Source organism: Diadema antillarum, unplaced genomic scaffold (assembly GCF_040938485.1).
Source record: "Diadema antillarum isolate AM-2024a unplaced genomic scaffold, OU_Dant_1.0 scf00000019, whole genome shotgun sequence".
NCBI lineage: Eukaryota > Metazoa > Echinodermata > Echinoidea > Diadematoida > Diadematidae > Diadema > Diadema antillarum.
This window is the reverse complement of record NW_027270908.1, coordinates 2196038-2217464: the sequence shown is the minus strand read 5'-3', so window position 1 is coordinate 2217464 and position 21427 is coordinate 2196038. Positions and strand designations below refer to the sequence as shown.

Sequence of the window (21427 nt, the reverse complement as noted above, 5' to 3'; positions counted from 1 at the left end):
TTTTTGCAAGACTTTGTACCTTGATGTCCTCCTCAAATTCAGCAAACTTTCTCTCGACTTCTGGCAAATCCTCCGCCTTCTCTCCAAAGTCTGTTTTGAGCTCAGCAAGATGCTTGGTAGCCTTCTGAATGCGTACTGCAAGCTGTGTGAAACATGGATGACATCACAGGTGTTTGTAATGCACACCAAGTATGGACATGAGCCAAAACATATGAATTAAGAAATATATACATATTGTGCATATATCTCATGAAAGTAGAGAAATAAAATGTTTTTGACCTGTCAACTACACAGTATAGGTGTCTGTACTAAAATAAATCTCATAGTAAAGGTTACCCCAGCTTTATATCATTTACACCATGTTAGCAGACACAATGCATATAAACATGAACAAAGTCGTGAATAGTTTTTTCTTCCTAGGTTTCAATCACTGGAGATCAGTATTTCTGCAAAAATGAACATAATTATGCAAAATCTAAATGTACAATACTTAAGTATGATATATTAATACATTCAACAACACTTTGAAGTGTCTGAAGTTCAAACGTGCAAAATCATTACAAGAAATAATTCCAGAGATCTGTGAACATTAATTAATAGACAATGAAATCATTTCATAAAATCATTCAAGAGATATGTGATTTCTAGAAGGCAAGAAGTCTGGAAGAAATTACGGGGACTTACAGTCTTGTACTGCTTGTGTATGTCGAAGGCTATCTCCACCTTGTGTCGGTAGTCCTGGACCTGCCTGTTGAGCTTGGACCAGTAGCGCTCTGCCTCCGCCAAGTCTTTCTCGATGATGCCAGACGAGGGCGGTCTACTCTTTAGTGCGATGTGGGCAGAACTGACATAATTCTTGTAATCCTTCTCAAGGACCTATGGGCAACATTATAAAACAAGAGACCCGCGGGTCTAGCGCTCACCTGAGTATCGCAAGTTCACCTTTCACGCAGTCACTAATCTAAATTATTCACAGCTCCACCAAACTTTGACGAGGCATTCTCAAGTGGAAGATGAAAATGTACAATAAGGGCCCAATTTTTTTCAAGATTCCTTAATTTGGGGGAATTGGGGCCCCCTGGGGCCCTCTGGGTGGGGCATGGTGCCCAGTTCGATAAATTGAGATCCTGATCACCTAGGGATGCTACCTGCCAAGTTTGACAAAAATCCATCATGAGGTTTTCAGGAAGAAGATGAAAATGTACAATTCAGGCCCCCATTTGGACCCTTCCAACCACCCCCCCCCCCCCCCCTACCCCCAAGAGGGGCACCCCTGGATCTCCTATGAACAAACTTGAAACTACAGTCATTAATGTACTCACTCATAGTATTATCTCAGCTCTATAACTTCTGATTCTAGAGAAGATTTTTAAAGATTCCTTCATTTGGGGGGTTTGGGCCCCCTGGGGGCCCCCTGGGCGGGGCATGGTGCCCATTTTAACAAATTGAGATCCTAACCCCCTAGGGATGCTACCTGCCAAGTTTGGTGAAAATGGGTCATGGGGTTCTCAAGAAGAAGATAAAAATGTACAATTTAGGCCCCATTAGGACCCCTCCTCACCCCCCCCCCCCCCCTGGGTCCCAAGGGGGGCACCCCTGATTCTGCCATGAACAAACTTGAAACTACAGTCATCAATGTGCTAACTCATAGTATTAACCTAGCTCTATCACTTCTGGTTCTAGAGAAGAAGATTTTTGCGGATTCCTTAATTTTGGGGGGGTTTGGGCCCCCTGGGGGCCCCCTGGGTGGGTCATGGTGCCCATTTTAACAAATTGAGTTCCTAACCCCCTAGGGATGCTACCTGCCAAGTTTGGTGAAAATGGGTCATGGAGTTCTCAAGAAGAAGATGAAAATGTACAATTTAGGCCCCATTAGAACCCTTCCCCACCCCCCCCCCCCCCCACCCCTCCCCTGGGTCCCAAGGGGGGCACCCCTGATTCTGCCATGAACAAACTTGAAACTACAGTCATCAATGTACTAACTCATAGTATTAACTTAGCTCTATCACTTCTGGTTCTAGAGAAGAAGATTTTTACAGATTCCTTAATTTTGGGGGGTTTGGGCCCCCCTGGGGGCCCCCTGGGTGGGGCATGGTGCCCATTTTAACAAATTGAGTTCCTAACCCCCTAGGGATGCTACCTGCCAAGTTTGGTGAAAATGGGTCATGGGGTTCTCAAGAAGAAGATAAAAATGTACAATTTAGGCCCCATTAGGACCCCTCCTCACCCCCCCCCCCCCCCCCCCCCCCCCCCGGGTCCCAAGGGGGGCACCCCTGATTCTGCCATGAACAAACTTGAAACTACAGTCATCAATGTGCTAACTCATAGTATTAACCTAGCTCTATCACTTCTGGTTCTAGAGAAGAAGATTTTTGCAGATTCCTTAATTTTGGGGGGGTTTGGGCCCCCTGGGGGCCCCCTGGGTGGGTCATGGTGCCCATTTTAACAAATTGAGTTCCTAACCCCCTAGGGATGCTACCTGCCAAGTTTGGTGAAAATGGGTCACGGAGTTCTCAAGAAGAAGATGAAAATGTACAATTTAGGCCCCATTAGAACCCTTCCCCACCCCCCCCCCCCCTCCCCTGGGTCCCAAGGGGGGCACCCCTGATTCTGCCATGAACAAACTTGAAACTACAGTCATCAATGTACTAACTCATAGTATTAACTTAGCTCTATCACTTCTGGTTCTAGAGAAGAAGATTTTTACAGATTCCTTAATTTTGGGGGGTTTGGGCCCCCCTGGGGGCCCCCTGGGTGGGGCATGGTGCCCATTTTAACAATTTGAGTTCCTAACCCCCTAGGGATGCTACCTGCCAAGTTTGATGAAAATCGGTCTTGGGGTTTTCAAGAAGAAGATGAAAATGTAAAAAGTTTACGCACGACGCACGACGCACGACGCACGACGGACGACGGACGACGGACGACGGACGACGGACGACGCACGACGCACGACGGACGACGCACGACGGACGCCGGACGAAGGGCGATCGCAATAGCTCACTTGAGCCTTTGGCTCAGGTGAGCTAAAAAGGCAGACAGAATATGATTTGGTTCAAATACAAAGATATTAGTCGGGAAAGTTTTCTTCTTGATGCAGATAGTGTATATATTGTACATGTATGACAGATAATTTGTTCATCCATATTTGTCAAACCAAAGCAAAAAAGACAAGTTATCAATATTCATCTGCCACCAATAAACATCAACATTAGCGTATATATGTATTTGTATGCATTTCATCTTGAAAGTTACATAAGCAATCTGTCATAAGACATACATGTATAATATAAACTGCTCAAATATTATCTCAACCTTTTCCATTTGGTCTGTAGGGGATGACAAAAACTGACAAAATACTGATAAAAAAAAAAAAAATTATGTTCTGATCTAAAGAGTCACATGACATGTCAACTGACCTTGATGGATGCCTCCCAGTCTTCATGCTTCTCAATGATGAGGGAAGACGAGGCCGGAGTGCTCTCAAGATCCTGAAGATCATCCTCCACCTTCTCCATGTTGACGATGAGCTGTGGGTGAGGAGCGGAAAGAGGGAAAGAAGAGAAGGTGGGAAGGGAGAAGGGACAGAGAAGAGGAGGAGGGGAAGGAAAGGGGTGAAGGAGGTAGAGAAGGAAGAGGAGGAGGAATGAGGGAGAGGGGAAGAGGAGGAAGAGAATATGAGCAGACTTGATTCATGTTGTGCTTGATTCAAGATTAAGTGCGTAAGCTCAACATTTAACCATTTATAATGTGTGAAAGAATCTTCAATATATGCTGTCCTGGACATACATTGTACACATACAGGGTAATATTGTATGTTGAAAGTCTTTCCTTTGTATCTTCCTGATATCCTATAGGTTTTGTCACCTTACAATCCAATCATATGTTACAGTACAAGCACTTAAAATGGCTAACAGCTACTCATTTTTCATACAAAACGGTGACAACAACAATTATCAAAGGCATAATTTATCATTTGCAAATGAAACAAAAACTCCAAATTAGTGATTCAAAATAGTTCTAAAATGCGAGTTAAGATAGAAACGACCAATATAAAAATTTGAACCAGTATAATCAATGTTGAATATCGCTTTTAAGTAGGATCCATCATATTTCTTTAGCGTTATATTTCTTTAGCGTTATACATAGAGCCTAACGTACGATGATTAACCGCTATGTTTTATATGTTTACATTAATTTACTGTGCATCCAAGCCGGATATTATGATTCACTATGTTTTATTATATTTGATGTACACTCCTTCATTGAGAAATATGAAAATGAATTAAATTAAATTGAATTGAAATAATGTTAAATATACAAAAGGTGAACGATACAATAGTTATAATTAAAAAAAAATCTAGACTAAACTGTCTACAGTCATGGTTAAATGAGAAAAGAGTGTCTTTCCTCATATTTAGGCTTTATTGCAAAATTCTGGATGTTTTGTGATACAACTGACCTGCACATATGCATCAAAAGTGATAGCTTGAACATTTTTTAATCACTGCTCCAAAAGGTAAATAGGACCTTTAAAGTAGAGTATGTTATTTCATGATGCTTGTCAAACCAAGCAAAGTACATTGTACATGTATAAAGACTGATCAAATGAGTTTACATCCAGGAGAGTCAAACGATGTCATAATGTCTTACAGCTTTATACTGTTTCCTGATGTTAGCAACCAGCATCATCTTCTCCCGGTAGTCGGCCACGGATTTGTTGAATCCAGACCAGAACTTCTGGACCTCGCTCAGTTCTCTCTCGATGAGGGCAGCGGCTGGAGGTTTCTGGTCAAGTACAATGTTGGCTCGGCTGACGTAGTTGTCATAATCCTTCTCCAGATCCTGTGATCGAGGCATTGAGATTAAACAGAAAAAGATCATGTATGTGTAGTGATTCATGCATATAGTTGATGGGGTGAGAAAACATTGCATCTCAAATTTTAGTCAAAATCACTTGTCTGGATACTTGTCAGAAAATTGGTTATGTGATGCCCTGTCCAAATCCTACTTGTAGCTCCTTATCCAACAATGAAGCCACCACAGCGTGTCAAAGGAAAGGTGATCCCATTTTTTATAGTGCTTGGACTGCCATGATTTTTTGCTCTCCTGAACATTTGATGTTTTTAAGAGACAAGATTTTGTCACCCCAACAGCAATATGCTTTCATAAAAGTACAATTTGTAGGTACTGTACGCATGTAAGGCTTATGACATTATGCTTGAAGATATTGCTTTCAACAATTAAAATATCAATATTTAGACGCTACACCTGTCCTAATGCAAGGTGATACAAAGTCCCATTAGAATACAATATACAAGTGTATAAGAGTGAACAGAAACAAGAGTCATACACTTGTATATTTACTGAGTACCTACATTGTATACAGGATCTGTGGTGTTAACTTCATTTGGTTCTCAAGTAATAATATATGTGTATCGTGCACTATAGTAGATCATAAATAGACTCTCTATATCATTCTTCGGTGTATATTCCTCTGCTTGAGTTTGACTTCCCAAGGAAAAATCCACTGTACCTTTCACTGTGAGTGATTCTGTATCTATCTATCTACATCTATCTATCTACTTATCTACCTATCTATCTACCTATCAATCTATCTATCTATCTATCTATCTATCTATCTATCTACATATCTACTTATCTATCTATCTATCTATCTATCTATCTATCTATCTATCCATCTAGCTCCCTCTCAACCATCCACCATTGGTCCTCTTACCTTCACTTGATGTTGCCAATCATCAAACTTCTCTAGAGTCAAAGTCTCAGACACCCTGGGCTGCTGGAGATCTTCTAGCTGTCTGTCAGCTCTCTTCAGATTGGTAGCCAGCTGTGATGGGATAGACAGCAAATTATTCGGCTTACTTCAGCAAGATTTCTCAACCAGCAATGAAGAGATACATGATGGAAGGTATACTCACTTTAATCATAGAGTGGTGGAGTCATCAGCGTCCTGAACATCTTACTGAATTAGGCCTTACACCATCAGTACATTACCAGCCTGGCTTGAATCTTAACCCGTTGAGGACGGACTGATTTTGCTACAACATGCATTTCCCACAGACACCTGCCCGCATATACTCGCGACTCGTCCTCAAAAGGTTAAGTGCCGGAGAACGTCCTGTAAAACTGGTTCTGTGGATTATTTTTTCCTCTTGTAGGGCATACAAAATATAGTTCTTCACATGGGTTTTCAGCCATTATCTCTTTCTCTGCCTACTTCTTCTTGACACATACATATATTAACAGCTAACACTTGTTTGTCAGTTTGTCTGTTTATTTGTTTTTATCTATTCTTTTCTGGAATTTATTTGAGCAGCAGTGAACCATTTGATTACTTAACTTGGAACTCTGCTATAAAAGCAGGAACACCTGAATTAGCTATTACTTCCTTCTGCAAACTATAAAAAAGAAAGAAAAAAGATAGTAAGAGGACAAAACCACAGCACTCACAGTCTGGTACTGCTTGCGTAGGTTGATAACCAGCTCCATCTTCTCCCTGTAGTCATCGACGTTGCGGACGAAGCTGCTCCAGTACCTCTGGACCTCATCGATGTCCTTCTGAATCTTTGGCTTGTCGGCTGGCTTGCTCTTCAGGGCAATGTTAGCTGTGCTCAGGTAGTGCTTGTACTGATCTTCAAGGACCTGCAGATTTCCACAGTCAGACAACAAAGTTTGATGATTTGATTTGATTTGATCTGATTCACTTTTAATACTCAACAGCTGATTTGTAGTCAGATCTTATACTCAGTATTTCATGTAAAGCCTGGCTGAAGTACATGTATGAAGTATAAAGTTTGGCACATATTGAATAGTATGATAAAACACAGAAAGAACAGCATCTTTAGGTACTGTACAGAGTACACATGTAGCTCTCTGTACACTGTACAAAGAATTAACCTGCTCTTCTTTCTTCTTGCTGAATTTTTGTCTAAACAAATACTAGTTTGCATTTTTTTTTTCACAAAATACTGCTTCTACTGTGTTTAGCCTAAGAGCAAGGTTAGTTGGTGCATTTTCGAGTACCAGTGTTTACTACACTACAACATTGTATATGAGAATTGCTATGGAGGACAGACATATTATCACAGGATATCACTCAAGGATGGATATGCTTTGTCTGTTAGTTTGTTTCATTTTCCATCTGTACAAGATCGATGGATGGCCCATGTTCAGCTGCACTAGCTCGTCTTCCATGGGGCCCAGATGTATGTTCTTGGGGCAATGCACTTACATGTATGTATACTTGCACTTATGTACCTATGTACAATGTAATTATGCACCCTGGTCTTTGTGATGAATGAATGGAGGGTGATAATTTTATGTGCATGGGTTGTGACTCTTTCATACATGGGACCTCCATTTTAAGTTCTATCCGAAAGACAGAGTGTTTTGCCTCTTACGAGGGGACAGGATACACACAGCATTGTTCAGTAAGATTGAATGGGATCTGAACCCACACCTGAACAACAAGCCATTCGATTGCAAGGCAGATATGCTACCGACTGAGTCACCTCACTGCCCTGTATAACTGTGGGAAGGTTACAGGCGGTGAGTTGGCTCAGTTAGTAGCGCGTCTGCCTCCGACCCAAGCAGCCTGGGTTCGAACCCGAGTCTGGACCTAGCAATGTTGTGTGTAATCATACCGTCCCCTCTAGCAAGAAGCAAAACACTCTGTCCCTCGGATAGGACATAAAATGTAGGTCCTGTATGTGAGAGTCACATCTCAGACACGTAAAAGATCCCGCTTCATTCATTCATTGCAAAGAGCAGGGTGTTTAACCTGGTGAAGTGGTCTCGCCCCACATCCAACTGGACCCCATGGAAGACTAGCTTAGCGTAGCTGAATATGGGCTATCCAGTCATCTTCTCAGACGGAAAATGAACAAACAAACCAACCTTAATCTCAGCTTCCCAGTCCTGGAACTTCTCGATGGTGAGGGAGACGGATTCCTTGCTCTTCCTCATGTTGTCCAACTCTTCCTCAGCACGCTGGAGGTGAACGATCAGCTGAAGGAGGAAAACATCCAGGAGAGGAGGATTCTTACCAACTCTGACTCTAACCATGACAAATACTAATGTGGCACTGATATCAATATGAGCAATCAGCTCAGAAAAGATCAGCTTGACGTGAGAAAAGAAAATGCATCAATAATGATTAGCAGGATGATAATGAAAAGAACATCATTAATCCTCGATCGACCATGCACAGATATATCAAAGTATGACTATGCTACTGCTACACCAAAGTGGTAAAGATGTGGGAGGGTAGCAGTCATTGTAATGATTCAAAAATTTAATGTGGAGATCTTAATGGTGGTGATAGCCCTTACACTGACCATACTGGTACTGATGATGATGAGTAATTGATTTATTAATGATTAATGAAATATGCTGTCCTCTCAAAGACATTGTTCCGTAGTAGATTACAGAATTACATCACAATGATTTTACAAACAAGATATCACGAGATATCAAGAGATAGTTATTACAAAATCAATGGCAAACAGCTGGAAATATTTGAAGATAATGGATGTAGTTGTCATGGTGGTGACAGTAGCGGTATTGCTGACTAACACAAGAATGTATTGCCTGCAATAAAAGGATCTTGTAATTAACAAAACTTGACTCATAATGGGCTGACCACTGCAAAGAATACATTTCTTGCATCAAAAATATCCTGTATGAATATTACTCTCATTACAAGCTGACCACTAACCTCTGACTTGAGTAGCTTCAGGCTGGTATCTTCGCTAGCCTTGACCAGTCCATGGCGGTAGCGGCTCCATTCATTCAGCCAGCGCTCCTTGTGTTCCTCCAGGGCGTTGAGAGTGACCTCCACATCTCTCCTGGCTGGAGACACCGGATCCTGCAAGATGGAGGTACATGTAGATGAACTCTCAGTCGCCATGACAACCAACAGCAAAGGTCTCTAGCATCACAACTTCCATTTTAGTAAGAAAGGCTGCAAACTGCATTTAGATAACCTCATTCATATTCCTCACAGTAAGGCTCATAAACAAAAGCTTTTGTATTGGTAGGTTTTCTGCAAATTTGTGGTTTCCTTATTTCATACTAATCATTTAAATCTTTGCTCTTCTCACTCCTATAAAAGAAAAATATCAATGCATGAAAACTGCATTGACATCTGGCAAGTTTTCCGAGACATATTCACACTCAAACAAAACAACAGAATGATTGCATAATATACATCATTGGTATATTTTTTTTTTTGCGTGATCCATGTCCTACAAGCTCCGCTTTTCAGTAGATCACTCTTTTCCATCACCATATTTACTTTTATCACAATTGCAAAGTGTGCATTGTTTTCTCATTATACAATGACTCATACATACAATTTGTATGATACTTTTTGACTTGTACTTTTGTCATCCACAAATGTCTACTTCATATTATGTACTACATTTTGTAATAACGTACAACTGATTTCAAATTTAAATGAAATTAAAAGTGCTATCCTTTTGAAACTTTACTAGAGCACTTCAGTGAAATATGATTTCGGCAGACTGAGAACGACTTTTGACCAGACGAGAGCCGGAGAGACTCACAGCTTGTCTGATCTTGGCAATGACTTCCTCTCCCTTCTTGGTAGTAGTAGTGTAGAGCTCTGTGATGTATCGCTTCTCTTCCTCATGCTGCTGGAGTCTGATCTGTGCTTCTGACGTCTGGGTCGGGAGGGGCGCGTTGCGGTAGGACGCCATCGCATCGTCCATGGTCTTGTTCACCTATTGGTGTTTGATAATCACACAATATGTCTTCACAACACTAGCACCACAAACTCAGACATTTACATTGTAGGATATGGGCTAATTTTCTGGAATTTCTTTATGGATATTCATTACATACTGATGATAAACATACAATTGTATTTAACATCCTGGTAGGATAAGTTTTGTGTGAGCTTTTTAAGTCTGCTTTTGGAGAGGGGCATCACTGAGGGAAGCAATTGAGACCCTGCACCTCAAAACCAACAAAAAGTCGCCAGACATGAATTTTTAGTTAAGGGCAGATTCTAAAAGAACAGACTTTAAGCTTTAAAATGATGTATAACTCAAATCAAATGGACTCTCCTAACCTATCTAAATATTGGAAAGAAAGTACGAACTCAGGGAAAGTGTGAACTGAGAAAAGAGGCTCTGAAGTAGTGTCTATTCAAGCGCTTAATCTTTACCAACTTTCAAAGCAGTAGCATTATCCTTTCAAAAGTTATTAGAGTTGAAAGTGAAGAGTGTGGACATGGTTTTTCAGAAATGAAAAAGGGATTCTAAAGACACACCTAATCACACTATTCTACCAAAAATGTTCGAGATAAACTGCTAAAAAAACACACTTTCCTGCCCGTTATATGATACCAAATTTTAGCATGATGTAAAAGAAGACCCGCTCTTTCAGAAAATATAAAAAAGTCAAGTTCGGCTAGGTTGACCCATTTCACTTATTTTCAGTCCTCACGCAAAATCAGTGTGTGCGACTTTATGTTCGTTTTGAGGTGCACGGTCACAATTGTATCATTGATAACTTTCTTTACCTGTCAAAGTTTGATGATCATTCATGATGTCTCACGCAAAGGAATGCCATACCCTTTGTTTTGTTTTTTCATTTGTTATGTGTTTCTTTGATTCATTTTCTTTCTTTCTTTCTTTTTTTTCGTGAGGAGGCAGCTGTTACTATTTTTCTTCTATGAACAGGCATGAAACACAGAGACGAAATGTTGACCCATTTGGGAGATGCAGTAGTACAAAAGGACCAGTGATATATTGTGCAAATTTACCAAGATGAAACCCATGATTAACTAGAAGACTGTAATAATAAGACAAATGTACAGAACATTAAGGGATTCAAGTTCATCAATTATTGGGAATAATCATGAAAGCAAATTCCAAGAGATGACAGTTACCTTGTTGACCTTCTGGTAGAAGTCAATGCTGAGGGTGAGGACCACTTGGTAGTCAGCGACTCGGTTCATGAACTGGTGGTGGACGGAGGTCAGTCTCTCCACGATGCGCTCCTTCTCGCCTCCCGTGTCTCCCTTGGCACCAAGCATCTCGGCTGTCTTCAGTCGCATCTGGACCTCAGTGGTCACTCGCTGTTTTTTTTTTTTTAAGGGGAGGAGGTGCGAAGTTTGAGAATTTGGGTCAGATGGAGCAAAAAATGACCATTGTTAATCATCTGCTTGCAAATTATGATATCAAAATTGTCAAAATTATCAAATGAGATGCTCGAAAACAACACAAGACATACAGCTGTACTGTACAGTGTATGTGAACACATGTATCACATTACATTCTGGTTTATTCTGTAGGATAAATAAAAGGATGGTCATTAGTGAACTGAAAAGGAACAACCACAGAATCTCTTATTCCATCCCTCCTCCCACCATATGATCAATACCCCTCTATTCCTCTCCAGTGTCACCCACTTAATCCAAGGTGTGAAATAAAGACACAATAGGAGGATTAGCACCAGACAGCTTATCCCTTAATCACTTGTGTTTAACTGTTAACTGTTATGTTGGATTATCAAGGTATTACCACATAACAAAGAGATAGCTGTGCTGTGGCTGGTAAGTTTGAAGGGCTGGTATTCACAGACAATTCCGGAAAGACTTTAAGGGGAAATCCAGCCCAAATATAAGTTAGTCTGATAAGAAAGAGTAAAATATTACAAAGTCAACATTAAAATTTTGATCGAAATCGGACATTTGGAAGTTTCGCTAATTTTTTAGGAAACAGTTCTTGAACAGTCAATATGAATATGCAAATGACAAAGTGAGCATGTCATCCCCTCACAACTTTTGCACCACCTACATGAAATTTTGACATTTCCAGTTTTTCATTCAAATGCAATTATACACAAGGCTCAAATCCTGATATGTCTGACTGATCACCATTCTGAAGTTATTCAAGCAGGAAAAACATCATGTATACCGACTTCAATGACAGAAACATTGAATTTTTGTCATTTTTGTAAACGATCAATGGAAAATTGTGAGGTTATGACATGGTCAGCTCACTCATTTGCACATTCATATCCACTGTACAAGAACTTTTTCGCAGAAATTTGCACAACTTCAAAATTTCATAACTTCCTTATTTTTCATCCGATTTCAGTCAAATTTCTACCATTGAACTCGTGAGATTTTACTCTTTTTTTTAATCAGACTACATGTTGTAATTCATTATTGGACTGAATGTCCCCTTTACATATTTTGAGTGTATCAGCAGATAGAAAGCAGACAAATATTTTTATGTGACCCTACATCACAAAAAAGGTCACATCGGTCAATGTTGAGTTTTCAGGTGAGTGTTTTTCTGCCAGGGTTGTCATTTTTGTACATAAATTGGAATTTCTGGCAGCATAGCATTCAGTTACAGTTATTGTTGACCCATTTTAATTGGAAAATGAGAAGGACCAAGACTCACTGTCACTGTTTCTTGGAAGGTCTCGGTCTCTTGCCGTTTGACATCAGCCAGAGACTGGGCGTCAGACATCAGACGGGGAAACACGTTGCCCTCCATGTTGATAACGAATTCGATTGTCTGAAATAGCAAGGGTTTGCAGAAGGTGCAGGAATCAAGTGATACTAATTATCTCTTACCTCCAGGTCTACTGCACATTTTTCTCACAGATTGGAATCAGCGAGTGTGATATAATCAAGAAAATTAAACAACAAAGTCCGAAGAAAAAATGAAGTCCACAGATGGTTCTTACAGTATAACTTCTCCTTTTTGAATGTAGGAGTTGGTACAATCTTTTGGGCCTCCACGGTGTAAATGACAAGAGTTTTGTACGATGTATTTACATCAAGCAAAGTAATCTTAAGTCATTTCCTTTTTGTGAAATGATATATACCGTATCTTCCAGAGCCTTCTACAATGTTTAATGACAAATTTTTGAAACCATCTACAACTACAGTCATGAACTGGTTTCGGCAATTTTTTTGTCTTCTTCTGTGAAAGTCATATAGAAATAATTTCAGGGTTTACAAATGTTTGTATATGTACAGTGACAGATCCATACAGTGCTGATTTTCATTGAATTGTTCATACAGTGGTAGTTTCATTGTTGTACTTTAGTCCAATATGGCATGATGATATGGTGTCTAAAGTCCTGAAGCACACTACACGATCTGACCACTCTGGAGGCAAGCCAGGTGCATGACCAGTCGCGTGTCTCGAAACTACACACTATGCAATCAGATCACATACAGTGTAGTTAGGCTTACGACTGGCATCAGCACATACATACTGTTGCATGATTGGCTGAAAGTGAATTACTGGTAATGAAAACTGGTTGTGAAAATTTGACGTGAAAATTTGCCATGTTAAATCTTCACAACCGGCAGTGTGACCCAGTCGCACCACCAGAAACTGGCAAGGCTGGTAACGTCACACTCTCGGTCAATAGGTTGTACAACCAGTGAATTGTGGTAAAGTCGTGTAGTGTGCAGTGGTCTTATGGTGGATGTAGAGATGAAAGGGATAATATTCAGACATGAATATTTCATGTGACACACAGTGAGGGCAGCCTGCATACAATGTATCGCTTACCTTGCGAGCATCGCGCACGAAGTGTTCCCACTGCGTCTTGAAGGTCTCCTCGGCCGAATATCGCTGATGGAGCGAGTCGTAGAACTCCTCCAGGAAGATCTTCCTCTCTCCAAAGTTCCTCAGCATCAGCTCCACGTAGTGACGGGACGTTTTGGTCACCAGCTGGGTGTCATTCACCAGCTTGTGTGGGAAAAGAAATTAGAGAGTTTACACGGCAATAAAAATCATTCACAAGCTTGTGTGGGAAAAGAAATCATAGAGTTTATTTGGCAAAAGAACTCATTCACAAGCTTGTGTAGGAAGAGAAATCATGGAGTTTGCATGGGGGAAAAAAAATCATTCACAAGCTTACGTGGGAATAGAAATCATAGATTTGGCATGGCAAAAGAATGTCCTCACAAGCTTCTGTGGGAAAAGAAATCATTTTTTCAAAGCTTTTGTGAGTGAAAAGTAAACATAACCTGACAGAGATGTCAAAATCCCCCTGCCCAAAGTCTTGCAATGAATGTTTTATTTTCATGAAACATGATGCACACTTACGTTTTTCTTTGATCTTAGTTGTCAGTTTTACATTGTTTACCAAGTCGGGGACAAAAAGACAACGCTTTAAAAGGAATACATTGTTGAACCAAAGGTTGTGATCTAAACAACACTTTAACACAAAGGATATCATCTAAAGTAGTTTCTTCAAAGAATTAGAATCACACTTGAATAATAATTACTGCTACATAAAGCTGATGCCTTACAACCCACAAATGTCATGTAAGTGCAAAAAAAAATATAAATAAATGCATGAAAAAATCAAAGTACCCACAGTGATCTAACCATAAATATTGTATAAATTGTTTACATATTTCCCTTCTAGTGTATGATTATATCGTATATCATACCTAAACAATAAGATCTATAGCAGTGTGCAAAGTGTGAATCAATGAGACATATCACAGATTTTTTTCCACTACTGAAAATTCTAATCATGAACCCTTTCTGTGCCAGGAACTTAAAGCCGACAAAGAGTTAAACTGAGACAGGACCACCACGTCTCCGAGAAAAGACTCCCCCAAATCTCACCCTGTGGAGTTCGTTGAGGACGCTGTGGCCGCTGTTGTCCAGCTGGATGTTGATCTCCACCATCTGGTTCCACTTCTCGTGGATGCGCTGCATCGTCACCTTGCGGAGGGTGCGGACGTCCTTTGTCTCCTCAGACTTCAGCTGGTCCTCCATGTTCTCCATGGCATTAGACAGCTGGAGGATGAAGGAGGTTGACAGTTAAAGAAAACATAGTTCTGGTATTACAAGGGTTTGAGAACCCAACTGGCACCATTTCATATTTGCTTGCAATACATCGAAAGAGTCTACCAAGAAACTTACCTGGCTGACCTGATTTGCCGAATGATGAGTTGTTTGGAGTATTTTGAGATCAAAAGTAAAAGTCTCGGTTACTCGATTTCAGGGACAACTTGGCCCTATTTCAGACAATTTACACGCAGTCCGTGATTGCCATATTCTATACATAGGTGCACGTTCATTTTGTGTACGAGCCAAAGAGGTTCTTTGATGCAGGCATTGTGTTAACTCGGCCAATAAATGTGACCAGCCAGGACACGAAGCGCTCCCATACACGTAGCACAACACTGTACAATCCAGAGGGACATTAGGCCTAGCCATCAAGGCAAGGCCAAGTTGTCCCTGAGTCTGAGTTAGCCTGACCCCGATCGGGTAAGTTCTGAGATGTGAACCTTTGTGGTTAATATTTCGTATTTTCGTCGTTACCTAACGACTATCTTATTATCACAGTGTTATTCAACACATTTCTTAGGCACACATGTACATTTTGGAGTGAAATTTCAGAATTGTACAGGCATACCAGCACTAGGTTTTACATTTAACCCTTTCTGTGCAAGGGACTTTGGACAGTGTGATTAACACTAAAGGGTTTTCTCTGCACACAAAGGACTAACTTCCACGTAAACATGACAACAATCACCACCTGCTGTCTGTGGCGTCTTGAAGATATGGTCTTGCAGGTGTTAAAATTTGCCTGACATTGCAATAACTAATGCATGTACACGGAAGGAACACATGAATCTAATACATGGTTCTTACGACTTGATGGGAAAAGTTATATTAATTTTCAATACATTGGCATAAATCAAGAGATAGAGTGTATCCTGCACAGAGGAGAGAGTACACCTTTTGCTTGGACCTCGGGGGATTGCATCCAGCCTCACCTGCTTGACAAGTTTGTGGAACTTGATGTAGATGTGAGCGGCCCTGATGCGGTTCTCCACGATGACGGTGACCCGCGTCCAGTGCTGCTGCAGCTTGTTGGTCTGCTCTGGACTCAAGCGGTTCTGGGCTCCCAGCTTGTTGGCTATCTCAAGGACAATGTCCACCTGGCTGGTCTTCTCCTGTACAGATAAGAGACACAAAAAATCCATTTCTATCCATTAACTGCGTAAGAAGTTTCAACATTCTATTTACACCACGTCCATCTGAGAGGCAGGACACAATATGTGGTGTCGACGCTAATACAAATGAAGTTGACTGTACATGACAATTAATCCCAGCCTCAACAAGATTACGATGTACATGTACATGCAGACAGTCACCATCAGAAATTTTGACTCCATTTCTCGCCTATGCAATCCCACTACACCTTAAGTCCTGCAAACCACAAATATGAGACAAACACATATTGGCTTCTGTAAATAGGTAAAATCATACAATTACATTTAATCTGAATTGTTAAAGGGGAAGGTGGTATTAGAGGATAAATATAAAAAGGCAAAATTGTTTACACTGATTGTAAAACATTCAGGTACTGTATTAATGGAACTATTTTGCAACTTTTATAGCAGAGGTCACATGGAAGATGACGTTCTAGTTGATTTTAGTTCTGGTGAACATATAGAATGAGTATAGGACAGGGAACGAAATCATATCATACACTATAACATGTTTACACTCTGAATATTTATAAACTGCACTGTCATCGGCAGACACCAAGAATCAATTTCAATGTAGTCCCACATACCCTAACTTCTGTCAGGAGTTTATCATGTCCCTCAAGGAAGTCCATAGTGGTCTGCATCTGGTCTCCCATGTCGTTGTTGGCTATGAGGAAAGCATCGCCGACGTTGACGAGCCACTTGATGAGGACGGTGTACTTCTCTTCAAAGGTCGCCTGGAGGGTCGCTCTCTCCCTCAGCTCCGGCTGAGCCTGGTTTTGGAGGTCGGCGCACTTTGTCTACAGGGGTCATCACAGGGAAAAAAAAACGATCAGTGCATACCGTCAGAATTTGCTTTACTTCACACTCATTTTGACTGGATCCCAAAATGTAACATCTCTTGTAACGCATTTCCACATTTCAAGAGTGTAACACAGAAATCTCTTCACACATTCTTACATGACCCTTCATGTGCTTCGATCGCCAATTGGCATGCGCACTGGAGTGCTTTGCTTGTACGCTGGCACATTTGTCTGGAAACAAACTGTCAATGAATAGAGATTACCTAATCCCGCTAATCCCCCTAATCCCTATTGTGTCACCATGGTATTCGTGCTGGACTAGTGAACATTCATTACATCTAAAGTGGGCTGGTGAACTTTACAACTACAAGTACAAATTTGTATGTTACATTTTGTAGGGATAACTAATTGGTGATGCAAAAGCTAGGCAAGTTTAGCTGAGTGCCTAGGCACTTAAAGAGTTAAAGCATTAACTCTAAAATGAGATGACTCCCTACACACCTTACACACACTATACCCAATTACCAATCGAGAGGAAGTCCAAGTTTTAACGTTAGATACAACAGATGACATTCATCAAACATTCTTAACCCTGTATTGATTGAGAGTTTAAGAACATCTATCATGCCAAATATCTTATACATGTACGTGAAAAAAACAATCACATTAATATGTTTAATTCATATCAACATAAACACAATATGATGCACTAGTATTTTCAGTTATCTTTTTAACTCATTGTACCTGAGACTAAGTATTGTGTACAATAGTTGTATAATTTTGAGACAGTGACAATACAAAGTGTAAGACCGTTACTTGGTTAAGAACAAAATTCAAACCATCTCTCACAACGAGGCTCACCTGTATCTCTTCCATGGTCTTCTTGACTCCCTCCGCTCCTGGAGTACTCAGGCCAACCTGGTTGAGAAGGGCTCGGCCCTCGCTCAGGACCGGTGTCGAGATCTCCGAGATGGCATCGTTGAGCTTCTCCAGACGCAGCGCCCTCGTGCGGTCATCTCTGGGCAGTCTGTCCTGGGAGAGCTGGACTTCCAGTCTGCTGAGATAGTTCTTGGCCTACATGAAGCAACAGAGAAAGGAGGTAAAGAAACAACAACTCATTAACTCCTACAGGGATTCATGACTGATCTGAACATCCACAGATGTGCTTTCATTTGTAAATACACGTTTGTAATATCAATCAATTCTCCCTACTGCATATAGCTCTCCAATTCTGAATGCGTGTGCTTGGCACTCTAAATTTTTTACTTTTAATTCTCGGGATATAAACTGCCAGTTATGAACGCGCGATAAGTAAATGTACACTTTCATGCACATGGAACGCCGAAGTACTAGTATGCATACAAATGTAGATCATATCAAATTCTGTCTTACAATCTCACAAATAATAGAATTATTTTCTTATCTGTAACTGTACTTTTGATAAATGAGATTCTTCTGCGAAGCGGCCCAATGCTGGGCCAATGATGCAAAACGACAAACTTATGGAAAATATCCACAGATGAAGGACGTGAGGTGGGTAAACCGCAAAACCGGAAGAATATGTCCCAAAAGCGATCGATCAGATATCGGTATCGCGTGGTGATATCGGCTATATGCGATGGGGAGAGTTGATACATTCTTTGCCAACAGGCCTAGATGCCCTGTATATAACAGGAAATGAATTCAGAATTTTGTCATCCTACTTAAAGCAGAGACTCCAACCCAAAGCAACTTCTGATCTGGAGATTCTCCCGCCTGAAACCCCTTGCAAACGGGAGACTGGGTCCAGGGCCTGCTTAAGGGCCCTGGAAGCTTTGGGGTTCCAGATGCTCTCTCGCGCTATCTCATGCTTATTTTTTGACATACGATGATACTACGTAAGATATCATTTGAAGCGGGAGACACAGAGCCAGGGCGGGAGAAATTAAATCTCAACCGGGAGAACGGGAGATTTTGCAAAAATTGGCTTTCGGTGGGAGATCTCCCTTCAAAAGTGGGAGAGTTGGAGTCTCTGTGAAAGCTTTAATAAGACCCCATGCAGAATTTTTCCAGTTGTTTCAAATGAGCGACATCGTCTCACATTACATTTTTTGTCAGACGGTGTCCTTGCAGTGGTGAATTTGATGCAATGACATGCCATACATCTGTATATGGGACATGTTTAACCCCTTGAAGACTACACATAGTACCAAGTACACTGGGGCAGATGTCATAAGGAAATGTGTGTTATAGTAAATTCAGCTCATCCTCAATAGGTCAACTCATTGAGGACGAGTCCCGAGTATACTCGGGCGAGCATGCATGGGAAATGCATGCTGTAGCAAAAACAAACCGTCCTCAACGGGTTAATACATTTTTTGAGGAAGGAATGACACATGCTTTATAAACCATGTGTCCTAATAAACACATATAATTAAATCTTTGCATTAAAACGGAGAGAAAACATCACAGTGATTCCTATATACCCCCTTCACACTAAGTGTGGCGGGGGTATAAATATGGGGGGTGGGGGGGGGGGGATATATTCTGCCATCGGGAAGACCTACCAGTGCAGCGTTGCGGTAGAAGTCATGCGCCCTCTGTAGTTTGCCGCGCCTGTCACCGAGGCGCTGCATAAAGTCCTCACAGAGTGTGTCAATGGCTCGTGTCTGGCTCCTCAACCGCTCCGTGTTCTCCGGGTTGGAGTGCTGTACCTCCTTGGAGGATTCCAGCAGGGTCTGAACACTGTTCTGAACATCCTGTTTCATCCAAGGAAAAGAAAGAACTAGTGAGTCATCTTTTCCCTCTCTCTCTCTTCCTTCTTAAAGGGAACGCAAACCCAAAGAGCAATGTGGATTGAGTAAAAGCATTAACATTTAAATAGAACGCATCAGTGAAAGTTCGAGGAAAATCGGACAAATGATGCAAAAGTTATGAATTCTTAAAGTTTTGGTGTTGGAACCGCTGGATGAGAAAACTACTAGAGTTTATGACGTATGAGTGGACAACAATATAAGGAAAATATAAAAGGAATTCCACAAAAAAATCACTTTTATAGCAAAATGAAAGAGTACTTGACTAATCACTTTCAGAAAGCAGGGGGAATAATTGCTACCCCTAACATACATGTCAGTATCAAGTTGATGGAATGTGTAATTTTCACGAGAAATGAATTTCTATTGAATTCCCTTTATATGTTCTTCATGTTGTAGTCCTCTCATACGTCATAACCTCTAGTAGTCTCCGTACCCAGCAGTTCCAACACCAAAACTTTAAAAATTCATAACTTTTGCATCGACTGCCCGATTTTCCTCAAACTTTCACTGATGTGTTCTACTAATGTTACTGCTTTCAGTCAATCCACATTGCTCTTTTGGTTTACGTTCCCTTTAACAACTACAACATGAACAACCAAGAAACAAGGACTGAGTTTATCTTGCCTTTCTGTCCCTCCCTTTTCATTACTTGGCAACTACATCATATAAACAGAAAAAATCATGCAGTAGCTGACAACTAGAAAACTATGATTGATTAAAGTTGTGTAAATTCAAGAAAAAATTACCACTGAAAAATCAGAACATATGAAGAGAAGGCATTACAAATAATGGAGGAAAAAGGTGCAAATTTCACAAGCTTTTTATCCAAAAAGTAGCAGTCAATTTGCACAATCTTTCCAAGATGGAGGAAATTCTTCTTTCAGATCTCAGTTACGGGTGCAAGCACATGAAGCATTTGATGATAAATCAAGATTAGGAAGATTTAGACTTGTTTGTAGAATGTTACTTTTGTATGAGAATAAAGAAAAAAACTACAGTTTTATGTGATTCAAGGAAACTCAGATAAACATGTACACCATAATCACCTTATGGTCTTTGCTGTTGTTGCCCTGGTAATAGTATCATGAGATTATTATCATATCTGAGATCAAGGGCAATAAAAGGAAACACACACCAACAGCAGAAGTTGGTGCTGGCTTATCAACAAGTGGTACCATCACTGAACTAAAGTTCAGTTGACAAACAACAGACTTACCGCGGCAGAAACCTCAAATGCCTGGTGCTGTCGCAGTAGATCCTCACACTCCTTCTCGTTCTCTCCGATGTCCCTCTTCTGGAGGTAGAGCTCACCCTTGGTGCGGAACCAGTCTGAGATCTGGTGGGGGGGGAGGGAGGGGGGTGAGAAGGTGGGTGTGGTCAAACAATGAACCAATGAGGGAGGATTGCTACGGGGATTTTATCACTTTACTTTCAAATCTACAACTTACATTCAAACTGTCTTCATCTTCTTCATACGGCACAATGTGCCCAGTTGATAACATTTACTGACTGTTGCTAGATGCCTGGGGCAAACCACATGGGTTCACATCATTTGCCCACCATTTTTTCATTTTTTTTTTTTTTTTTTTTTTTTTTTGGTGTAGCTATGTGCGAGGACCACTTCACCAGGTTACAGCACACTGCTCTTTGCGATGAATGATGTTTCAAGGTTTGTGATTCCCTCACACATGGGACCTCCATTTAATGTCCTGTCTGAGGAATAAAGTGTTTTGCCTGTTACTTGAGGGGACAGAATGCTTATATACAACACTGCTCAGCTAGACTAAGTG

At 40.8% G+C, this 21427-nt stretch overlaps 1 protein-coding gene across 1 annotated transcript in view; it reads right to left on the bottom strand.

Moving 5' to 3' along the window:
* The window catches only part of LOC139728750 (uncharacterized), a 278601-nt gene that overhangs the window by 151928 nt on the left and 105246 nt on the right, over nt 1–21427 (bottom strand). The window contains exons 24-41 of the mRNA XM_071639694.1: nt 20854–20973; nt 19389–19580; nt 17704–17916; nt 16627–16839; nt 15821–16000; nt 14661–14834; nt 13590–13769; nt 12462–12578; nt 10937–11125; nt 9588–9764; nt 8738–8887; nt 7918–8028; nt 6472–6663; nt 5738–5848; nt 4651–4842; nt 3417–3527; nt 685–876; nt 20–142 (exon numbers count right to left, since the gene is read on the bottom strand). Of these exons, the coding sequence (XP_071495795.1) occupies nt 20–142; nt 685–876; nt 3417–3527; nt 4651–4842; nt 5738–5848; nt 6472–6663; nt 7918–8028; nt 8738–8887; nt 9588–9764; nt 10937–11125; nt 12462–12578; nt 13590–13769; nt 14661–14834; nt 15821–16000; nt 16627–16839; nt 17704–17916; nt 19389–19580; nt 20854–20973 (2937 nt within the window). The remainder of the gene's footprint in view (nt 1–19; nt 143–684; nt 877–3416; nt 3528–4650; nt 4843–5737; nt 5849–6471; nt 6664–7917; nt 8029–8737; nt 8888–9587; nt 9765–10936; nt 11126–12461; nt 12579–13589; nt 13770–14660; nt 14835–15820; nt 16001–16626; nt 16840–17703; nt 17917–19388; nt 19581–20853; nt 20974–21427) is intronic.